Genomic DNA, 11,958 nt, shown 5'->3' on the forward strand with positions numbered 1-11,958 from the left:
CTGTAGGGCTAGTTGGGAGAGTCATATGGACCACGCCCTCTCGCCTGGGCCTTCTTACGGCCCTGATTTGATTGTTACATTCCTACATCTTCCCAAAGTTCAGAGTTCAGATTCTAACGCGGCTGTTGCGTATCTATTGAAATTAGTTTTAATACTTGCCGTACGTTTTCAATAATATTGAATACAAAGGGGTTTTGCAAACATTCAAAAATCACGGTTAGGTAATTTTTACTCAGCTTTAAAAATCAGCTGACAAACATTTAACAATCTCATTATTTTGTACACCACTGACGCACAGTGGTTCAAAAATAAAAATAGCTAGCCAACATTTTAAATTTTTTCAGAATTCTTATACAATTATTTATTATTTATACTAAAATTATTAAAATAATAATTCGAATTTATGTACTGACTTAATGGATCAGCATGTTTCCTGGTTTTTTACTCAACAACATGCCTTCCATAAAAAAAACTCACAGGTCTCGTAAAAACATCCAATTTAGATATATTTTTTTTAATTTTTTTTGGAAAGAGAAATATTTATAAATAAGTCAATGTAAAACAATTTATATTTAACTATTAATAATTTATTTTTGATTTTCAAATACTCAAATATATGCACAAATTAATCTTCGCCTCTGCTCTCACTGCTCACAACTGTTACTATCAAGAGCGCATTCAATTTCAACTACAAGTAACAATGTCTTGACAAATGGATATTAAGGTTTTTTTTATTATTATTACTATAATTTACGATAATTTTTATTGGATCTGATGATAGCAATAGTCTTTGAACAATATTTGTATTAATATTTATCCTTGACGATTTTTTACTACGATATTCTTTGTACTAATATAAAAATATATTCGTGGATTTCTTTATGTATAATTTTTGAAAATAAAGCCATTATATAAAAAATTGAATAATTGTAATTCAATAAAATATTACTTATAAATAAAAGCTTTCAAACTTCGAATACTCACTATGAAAAAGAAAAAGAAAAAAACAAGCCAATATGATCAACTAATGATGACATTTTTATACATCATCGTGTGACTCGTTGTTTAAATTAATTAAACTTGTTTGTTCATAAAAGAATGCAGAAGTTTTTCATCGTAATATTTGTAACATCGTACCTTTCAATTACCACGTACGGCGTTAATATCAGTCGTAACTCCATAACCGGGTCATAATGTATCATTTTTGTAACTTACTAAACATAAATAAATAGATAAACACTTCGGTTTAACTTGTTGCCGGAAACCAAAACCGTACAACAATCGTTAACATATTATAGTTTTTACGAATAAAACCGTATTTCGTTGACTTTTGACTTTTGCTCTACGGGTAATAACAGGTTTCGCAGTAAGTCGTAACGTGCACACGCCTCAGGAGTTCTACGAAACACTTTTTCGATATTCTTTTAATATATTCCATTTGTGAAAACATTCGGCCGACCGTTTTCGTTATCGAACCGCTGCCGCATCGTAACAACCGTCGATGTGTGTCAATCCTACCACCGACCGACCCTCATCAACCTCTCCCCCTGGTCACACCCTGTAATGTTGCAACGATGTTCACAGGGCTCGCACGTCCAAGACCCAATGCATGTGCGTGATCACGTTGATCTGGATCGCCGGGCTGGCGCTGAGCTCGCCGATGGCGTACGCCCAGCGGATGGTGTTCCTGTCGTCCGACTGGCCATTCTGCCAGAACGTCAACCTGTCGCAGAACGAGATGCTCTTCTACAGGGCGCTGCTGGTGATCGTTCAGTACGTCATACCGCTGTCGATCATGACGTGGGCCTACTCCGGCATCGGGTTCGCTCTGTGGGGCTCGTCGGCTCCCGGCAACGCGCAGTCGCAGAGAGACCTGAACCTGATGCGAAACAAGAAGCGGGTAAGTGACCGCGCGACCCGTGCACGACGACAACGTTCTCGCGTCACGAGGTCACCGATCGTGTCGATAATATTGTTATCGTTGCTCGGAAACGGATTTGATTGCAACATGAAATTAACATTAAAAAAAAAAAAAAAATACAATTCAATGCGTTAAAAAAAATGTAATTTTATTAATTTTAACTATAACGCACTAAAAAAAGGGCTCTTAAAATTATTATTAACGTCAAACAAAACAATTTTGTTTTATTATTGTATATAGCCTTTTTCTTAAAGATTTAAAAAATAAATTAAAAATAATTAAAGTAAAGATTTTCAAAAACGATCCATAACATTTTCATCTATGTATTCAACATGTATATTGTGTTGGTTTCATTCCAATGCTCTTACTAAATATCACGATTGTATTAAAATTTTCTACTTTTTCCATACACAGGCATAGTATACACCTAGATTTAAAATTATTGACTATGTGATGTTAATTAATTTTGTATTATATTCTTAACGGAAATAGTCCGTATCTTCCAATCTAAAAGTAATGCTGCATGCAATTTTTAATATTTGCATATGTATTTTAACGACCTGGGTAATAAACAACTATTTGAAAAAAAAAATTTGAGTAAATGGACTTCTGTACTTCTCCTTCCCGATGTTAGGTGAATTGCGTCCCAGTTGTGATTTCATTATATATATATATATATATTATAATTATTTAATTATTCGTCAATAATTTGTGTAAAAAAAATTAAAGTTATAAATGTATATTATATATTTTAAACAGGTAAACATTTAAACGAAGCGGCTTTGACGTATTCGGAATCTGGTCAATAATTTATCACAATATTTAATCATTTTTTCTCGAATACAATTTTCTTTTTCGATAATTTGACGGGATTTTCTTAATCCATTACTTCGTATTTTTCGTATGTTTCGGACGGATTTAGAACATCAATAAAATTGTAAATATTTGGTTAATATTTATGCCTCACAATTTTTGTCGTCCGATTTGCCGTTGGTGCGAATTCATTCCAGAGATTTGGAGTGGAATCGCTCAGAACAATTAGAGTGTACAGAATTCATTTACTTGAAAAAATTATAGGGGAAAAATAGCCGAATGCGTTTGTTTTTATTTTTTTTATTTCGCAATTCACCGAACCCGTTCTTTCCGTGTACCCGTCATATATGTAGTTAAAAATATTTAATGGATATAAATGCCATATTTTTACTGAAAAACGTTCGATACCAAATTAATGCCAATCAAGAAGACGTAAATATTTAAATAAATTATTTTTAAAAGACAAGACAGAGTAATTCTGACTTGATGTTAAGACTTACTATCATATTTTTTACGCGTAAAATAATTAAATTAACATTCCTATGTAAATAATTACTTGTCGTAGTGTATTAAAACTGTTTTTTTAGTGAAGAATTAATTACTTATAATGGATAGTATTTCCATAAACAATTATATATATTTGTCATCTCTCTCTCTCTCTCTCTCTCTCTCACCCTCCAACAGTGGCGCAACACTTCGTACTTCGAGTAACGCAACTGTATATTACTTCAAACGTATTGATAGGTGATATATTAACACGACTGTCTGCTAAGTATACTTTGTGTTTGTAAATAATGATGACATTACCGAGGATGTAATTTATGAAAATTGAGTAACCAAATATGGTTATACATTGTATATAATATCGTGTATAACTTATCGATTCGAATTACATGCAACGAGTGTAATGGTTGGTATCAAGAAGATGTGTATACATTTTTCATCATCGCATTCTTAAAAACTATTGATAGAGTACACCGCCATTGATCCTTAATCGCTTACGCACGCCACGGCATTTAATTATTCTGTCAATAAATTATAAACTGTTTTTCACGAACATTGATGGGTAATTTACAAGTCAGTCCACAGATTGATTTATCGGAATAAAACATCTGTAATACATAGTGGTTCGAACCATTGTTCTCCTATGTTTTTCGTAGCACCGGATGCTTAGACACGTATGACTGTAAAATAGAAACGTCTAACGTTGCTCAGTTCGTTTACAATTGAAATGTATAACTTATAGGTAGATATATTGTTAACGTTAATGATCAATAAAAACTACAATGCATTTAAATATTATCATTTGGGATTGTATTTAAGCATATATACATATTTCTTTACACCAATTGCGACAACGATACACGCCATCTATTCTTTGTATAACCAAAACTACCGACTCCATAGCATTTAACTGCACTGATACTCAAGTACGTAAGCGTGCGCAGAGAATACTGGCAGGGTAGTCATACATAACACATTAACATTTAATATTAATAACAAATTTGTATGGGATAACTTCATTTAACTCAATAGTTTTGTTTTTCCAATATTCTTATGCGTATATTTACCGTTTACAGACGTTTTGAGGTGGTTGAACATAATACGGTTACTTATTATTGTGATAATATTGAATATTTTGGTGAGGGAGGGAAGGTTCACAGAGTAGTCAAGTGCCTACCCTGACTACCGTGCGCGCACGTTTATGCTCGAATACACATCTATGTAGTAAAGACACGAAGAAAAAGAAAAAGAAATGTTTGAAATTCGTATTCGTAAACGTAACTAACATCTTCGCTCCAATTCGGACATGTTTCATACATTTTTTTAGAGCTATAATAAATGTGATTATTATTCGGTATCTATTGCGTTGAAATTCACCTCGGTTATTTTTAAGGTAATCAAAATGCTCATCATCGTGGTCGCGCTGTTCACGTTGTGCTGGTTGCCGTTGCAAACATATAATCTGTTGCAGCACATATTTCCGCAAATTAACGAGTAAGTGTTTTGCCGCGGTTGACGACCTAGCTACGTATGCCGTTACCGTTCGACGAGTGACGTATTTTTTTTTTTTTTGATAAATCGATTTATTTCATCTTTTCTGTTTGATTTCAGGTATCCTTATATCAATATCATATGGTTCTGTTTCGACTGGTTCGCTATGAGCAACAGCTGCTACAACCCATTTATTTATTCCATTTACAATGTGAGTATTGAATCTTTTATACTGATTTTATACGCATTTGGTCCCATAAATCGGAGGACGATGCGCGACAAAGGTTCAAAAACCTAACCAAATGACGCTGTCGTTATGAAAATATTTGAGTGCGTTACAACTCCCAGCGTAATATGGTTACGAAATTTCTCTGCAAAATATTTTTTACTTGTCAAACAGTGTTCCCGAGTTTACTGTCAACGTTTAGAAAACGTATGGTTGTTTCACTCTCGTCCAATGGTCTGAGTTGTCACGAATCGATAAAATAAATAAAAGAAAGAAAAGAAAGGAAAGTTATTTTCTCGATTTTCATATTTGGTTTTGTTTTTTTAATGTTTGACTTATCAAAAGTGTATCGTTTTGAATCGGTTTGACAATTCTATTATGCATTCATGTGCATTAACCGATAAGCGTACAAAAGTTTTCTTTTTCATAGAACGTCGATGAACATATTAAAACGCTTATTTTACTCGAGAACTTCAACGCGATTCGCTTTTTTATTTATTTTTTAACATTAGTGGTTTTTAAGAATTATTCAAATTATTTCAATCTCGACGGAACGTTTCAATAACACTGGACGTACACATGCGTAGCATAATACGGGGTAGTGCGTAACAATGGACCGCCGGAGGATATGGCGAACAGACCATTTTTTTTTCTTCCCGACTTTATCCGTTTCCGTCCCGGAAAACTGATTTCTTTAACAATATAGTGTACGAGGGTTCCGTAAACTGATCCAAATCCCTCGTTAGTGATTTTTATGAACGACACCCTTGGACTTCACGGATTTACACTCAACCATTTACGTATTAATGGCATAATTTACGAACATAGTCGTGCAGAATTATTTTAACGGCTTGGAAACTATCTACACTGCGGCATGTATAGAGGGCACTTGTCAAGATGTCATCCGTTAAGCATTCTATTGTTATTGTTTGTAACATTTTTTTCCCAAGTAACATTGATGTAATATCAAAATCTAGCCCCGTAGAGGGTGATTGAAATATATTCGAAGCAACCGAACGCGTAAAAGGTCTTACGTGTTCTTGGACTGAAAATAGTATTACATGATTTTTCCATACCTATACATAAATGTAAGAATGTCTATTTATGATTGATTTTAAATGAATTACAGTTTAAAACTTTATGAATGATCGATTCAGCATAAAATATATTAATCATTATTACCGAAGAACTATGTATTTGTTAGGTTTCTTTGTGAAAACATTAATATCAATAAAAACTACAAAACAAAACGATTTTAATAATATATAACTGAACAATTTTTGCTTTGTCTTAAAATAAAATAATCGGCAGTAAAAAAATTTAACATTTTCTTCAATCGTTTTTTTTTTTTACAAATAAAAAATTATTGTAAAATAAAGCGATCGATATAATATAATATAATACATCTAAGTAAAATTATATAAGGATTGTATAATAACTGTGTATTTCATTGAATAGTTTAATAAAACGAACATAATACTAAACAACATTTAAAACAACTTTTCGAGAAAGTATCAAATTAATCAATATGTTAGCACACAAACCACTTTTAATAAAGGTTATCAACACGGTTGTAAGTAGACGATATTATGAATTTTTCGGTACAATAAGTTCCCGTGATGAAATCCTATCGATATTGTTAAACACGATAGGAAAAAAAAACTGTATTTTATCTCTGTCTATAGCGATAAATAAATGATTGCCATACATGCCACAGTTAAGTCCAATTTGAATTTTCAAAATAAATTGTTCGTACGCGAGTCCATTCGGTACTGCGGTTGTCTTATTTGTTGAATTTTAATTTTAGATTCGCATATTGAAGGGTTAAAATGAATCTGCGCATAAATTACACGTTTTATTGTTCGACAGAAAACTTATTTATCACCAGTATTGCAATAGTAAACAAATTCAACTTTTCACGGCTCGCCCACTAGGAATCTTCTATTTATCTATTCATCTTATTGATATTATTTATCTTAACGTTAAGCCACCGACTAGTTTCGATTCCCATCCCACGCCATCGCGATATGGATACAGAAACCGGTGTATTCAGTAGTTGGTGCCTATTTAACAGCTGACCGCAAGTGTTCCCGACCCTTTGAAGTAGTGGTTCCCAATAGTCTTGGCCGACGTCACGTGGTCCGCAATTACGTACAAGAAATAAGGGTTTTGCTCGCATGCCCAAAGAGTTCGAATGTCAATGTGATAAACTATTTAAGCAACATGTGAATCAATTGAGATGCGCAGTTGCGATTATGTTATTCACGAAAAATAGACGTTTAAAGAATTCAACAATTCTATTCGAATTGTGTTTTCGAAAAAATATGCGCTCATAGAATTATGTCGAAAAATTGCGCACGATGTGAAATAGAATTTTTTTTCTCACCGCAAGCTCACAGAAAAATGTGAGTGCCCGCTCCAATTTAGGTTTTGGGCAAGGACCCGTGGCCATATGCTAATGATTGGGAACCACTCCTTTGACGAGTCCTAGGGAAGGGGTTCGTAAAACGTACGAAAAATACCCCAAAATATGTGGTCTATGTGAATTCGCAGGAAAAGTTCAAACAAGAGTTCAAAATGCGTTTGGACTTCATGGCAGGCAAACGGCGGTTGACCAGAGATCTGAGCGCGTTCTCCAGCGGCCGGTTCGAGTGGCGCACGAATCATGTGAACACGCACGAGCGGAACCTGAAACACGGTTCGATTGTCACCAACGACACGCCACTGATTCTCACACCGGAAGCATGAACGACCCCTGCCCCTATTCGCAACGATCACATACACTCAAATACGCGTACAAACACACACCCCTGTGTCTAACTTTGTTGGGTTCGCTGCAACTTCAGTTCAAAAGTAAAAACCCACTTCTTGTAAGATATATTATTTAACTGTAGACAATATGTTATTACGAATATACTACACCGAACCATAATAAATTATGTAAATATAAATCGTTGTGGTAATCAGTTTATTATACTATTGTTAACATTTCGACGCCGAGTCACCGCTGTAGTTGGCCGGACGTTTTCCATCCCGAAAAAACGATTCCAAGTGATATCCAACCATTTCTTTTGTCTATTTCATTGAGTGTTCTTTTCGTACTCCTCTATTTTTTTTCATGGTAAATGTTTTTGTATGTAAACACTGTAAATGTTTTTTGTATATAAACACTTTGAACGTTGCATGTAACTATAAACTATGTATAATGTAATTAATTATATAAAAGTAATACAAACACGAAAACATAAATGACGTGATTATATTTTGTATTTATGCCGTGAGCGCGTACGAAAACGGTTCTGACGGTCGTTATCAAACGCTTTGAGTCCAAATTAATAATTGTCACCCGTATTGATTCCACGGATTGTGTGATTGCATCTCCCTGTCAGTCTGGTGACGACTTTGCCACAATTATGATGATAACAATAGTCCAATACCTATACCTAAATATTGCTCATTTTGAGGCCCGGACGCAATCGATAACCCGTATTACAAACTAGCGATGCGAAAAATCCGGATACATCGAAGTTCGATCATCCGGATTGTTGAAATTCAAAATCCGAAATTACTGTGAAATCGAATTTCAAATTTTGAAATCCGTATTTTATTCTGAATGCGGATTTTAAAAAATTTGATTAATTATCTCTTTTATGTATGATTTATAATAAATTTTTGATAGTTAAACATATTTTCTAATAAATTGATTTTTTTTAATTACAATACAGAATTCTGCAATGTCAAAACCCAAAATCCGAATAACCGGATCTTTCAGTCTGAGATCCGAAATCCGGATCTGTCGGATTTTCGAAGAGTTTGGATTTAATTCCCCTCACCAGTGCAAACACGGAACGATTTACGCGTCCCGTTGAATATGCTCCAGGATAATATATCGTCGAACAAGATCACCACATTTTTGGGTTTATACAATACTCGCGACTGATTGAAATTGAACCTTTTACAATTTTCAGCGTCAATTCTGTTCCGTAATCGTATTATGTTTGGTTGAGTGAGCTAAGTCGGCAACGGAAACGTACTCATTTGAAATTAACAAAGAAAAAAAAAATTGTTTCCGCGCACTTATTGGTTGGGTGTCGTTTTAGCGAAAACAATACAGGGTATCATTGTATATATTCGTTCAAATGCAAAAATAAAAAACAGGAAGATTCCATCCGAACAGACACAAAACAATATTGAGTTACTAAATTACGGGCACCTCAATTCAAACGCAGTGTACTCATCCCATTACTCGAAATTACCAGACGATAACACCACGAATAATGTATTTTTTTGAGGAAATTCGTTATACTTGTAGTATCGGTATCGGATTTACAACTGTACGATAACACTTTCTTTTGTATTAGTAATCTTTTGTACAAATCGTATACAATTTGTGTGCTACCGTTGATTTGACAATAGCAGGGGCGCAATTTCAATGAAAAAACTGGGGGTGCAAAAGCCCTTCTATCTTTTTCATGTTCCTTAATGTTTATAGAAACCCGCAAACCGTACAATTCAACAGTTACTAAAATATTTGGTAAATATATGAATATTTCTAAATTTAAATTGTTCACTTTGATTTTATATTTTTAATGTGCGTATAACGAATTACCTGTCTGTAAATACATATGTTTTATCACATGATCACTTTTAGATTCTGACTGAAGCGAAGGATATTATGGTTTTATAATGATGTTTGTATTTTATTTGTTAAACGCTTTTTCGAATAGAAATACTGGTTCGAAAGTTTTTATGACCTTTTTTAGATTTTAAATTGGCATGCGGTGTTACTTTAGATAGGTCATTTTTTTAAATCTTAATAGTTTTTCTAGACGTGAGGAAAATGAGAGAAATGGTAAAAATACGTTGTAAATAAGACTTTCACATTTCAAATTTTAGTTATTTAGTCGTAATTCCAAAAGTAATGTGGCTAGAAACTTGAAAATTTTACCCTATAGCAATGATATTTTTTTTTCGTATTTAAAAATATTTTCGTATTGTATAAAAATGTATATATTTATATAAAAAAATTTAAAAACTATTATGTTTTTCTGTACATAATAAGTAATGAGTATTTAAATGTAAACTAACATAAACATATTTGGGGGTGCTAAGTACACCAAAACCCCCCCAAATTGCACCTATAGACAATAGACTATTATAAAATCAATGTTGCTTTAGTACCGCGGACCGGTCATCACTATGAAATGTATCGAATCAGTGCGTTCCATATCGTTATTTTTAAATGTAAGGAAAACTTTTTTACTATCTCTGCCATTGAGACCTTAATAATGTGATTGAAAAAATCAATAAATATTTCCAACGAAATATGATAAAAAGGTAATAAAGAAAGAAAAAAAACGAATAAAAATATCGGAAATATTGTGAACAAATAAAATACAAGTTTCGTACATTTTACTGCTCAAGTCTGAACCGAAATCAATTTTTACCAAGATAATATTAAAATATTTGAAACGTGTCATTTAGGATAACAGCACGTCGGTTGATTTCGTATTAGTCGATTTATACTTCAACTTGACAATCATAGTCATTCTATTAATCGTAAAAATGCTGATCGTTATATATATATATATATATATAAGCTAAAAAATCACTGCATTGGTAAGATAAAAATAAAACCAACTTGTAACGTTTTGCACGAACAGGATCCGTTTGTTATTCGTTTGACCGTACAAAAATGATCACGTTCATACGATGTCAGTGTAGAGAAGAATAAAAAAAAAACCAAAATAAAATAAAATAAACACTACGAATATTAGAAATCGGAAATCGTTGTCATGATGTTACGAAAAATTTAATTCGACACTATCCCTCGGTGTGTTGAATATGACACGTTAGGGTTGGTCACGCAGTGTTTTCTCGAGTACAGCAACGCGCATGCGAACGCACAAATAGACTTCACGAGAACATTTTCCGATCTCCGTTAGTTATACTAACAAGATCTCTTCGAAGTTTTTTCACATCAGCTCGGCACAGCTACCACGTGTTCCACTCCATCACTGAAAAAAACGGATTCGTAATCATCGATCGTTTGAGTAATATGGTTTTTTTTCTTTTCAACCGTAACTATATGACGATCAAATTCCTCGTGCGTACTACGTTTATTATTCAGAATGTGTGTCCGTTAAAAGCCACATAAAGTACGCGACGTAAATGTATAATTTAATATTGTTCTATTGTTGCCATAAACTTATCGTTCATAACCTTTTTGGACGATTTTCGTTTGATTCTTATTAACTCTGAACAGAATTTGTACGAGAACAAATAATATGGACACGATTTAAAATGTAATAATAATACAACTATAATATTATTGATTTTTATTATTATAATTACATTTTAGTCCTAATCGTGGGACATGCATTTTTTAAATATTTCATAAATATATAAATCCATAAAACATAATACCGTTTTTAAAATAAAATCAATATTTTATTATTTTAACACGGTTATAATTTCGAAATGTACATAAAAATCTATAATGAATTATTTTTTTTATTTTTTTTTTATGTGCATTAATAATAAAATATCTAATTTGCACGCATCAACCAGTGCCTCAATATTGATGCGTGTTATAATGTTATTTTTCTATACCTACTTCAATTTTTAAAACTCTAAAACTAATTTCCTATGAAATTGACCTTACAGAACAACAACCCGACACGAAAAACAAAGCGTAACTCTTGTCCAAGTGCCGTAAGCTTTTCTGAATAACGTCTGATTTCGACTTTAATCCTTAATGTATATACTGTACTGCATTGCCAAAGGGAAAAACTATGTTACTTGGCCGTTTTTATTTTTTTTATTTTACTACCGGATTTTTTCCGAAATCGTATTAATTGTTATGATCCTAAGTCAAGAAAAGTTTAAGGAAAAAGAGCTTGAAAATGATATTAAATAATAACCATGAGGCATTTAAGTTGTTCCTCTAATGCAGCGGTCCATCGTGTCACTTGAATTCAAGAAGCCATCTTCATAAATACCT

The 11,958-nt window shown here is 32.9% G+C and overlaps 1 protein-coding gene across 2 annotated transcripts in view; it reads left to right on the top strand.

Moving 5' to 3' along the window:
• Nucleotides 1-8,180, top strand: part of LOC112691272 (tachykinin-like peptides receptor 99D) — a 55,394-nt gene extending 47,214 nt beyond the window's left edge. For both annotated transcript variants that reach the window (XM_025565433.1, XM_025565434.1), the window contains exons 4-7: nucleotides 1,585-1,900; nucleotides 4,632-4,732; nucleotides 4,850-4,940; nucleotides 7,509-8,180. In XM_025565433.1, the coding sequence (XP_025421218.1) occupies nucleotides 1,585-1,900; nucleotides 4,632-4,732; nucleotides 4,850-4,940; nucleotides 7,509-7,703 (703 nt within the window). In that variant the 3' untranslated portion in view covers nucleotides 7,704-8,180. The remainder of the gene's footprint in view (nucleotides 1-1,584; nucleotides 1,901-4,631; nucleotides 4,733-4,849; nucleotides 4,941-7,508) is intronic.
• The last annotated feature ends 3,778 nt before the right edge of the window (nucleotides 8,181-11,958 follow it).

Source organism: Sipha flava, unplaced genomic scaffold (assembly GCF_003268045.1).
Source record: "Sipha flava isolate LNK unplaced genomic scaffold, YSA_version1 588_pilon_pilon, whole genome shotgun sequence".
Taxonomy (NCBI): domain Eukaryota; kingdom Metazoa; phylum Arthropoda; class Insecta; order Hemiptera; family Aphididae; genus Sipha; species Sipha flava.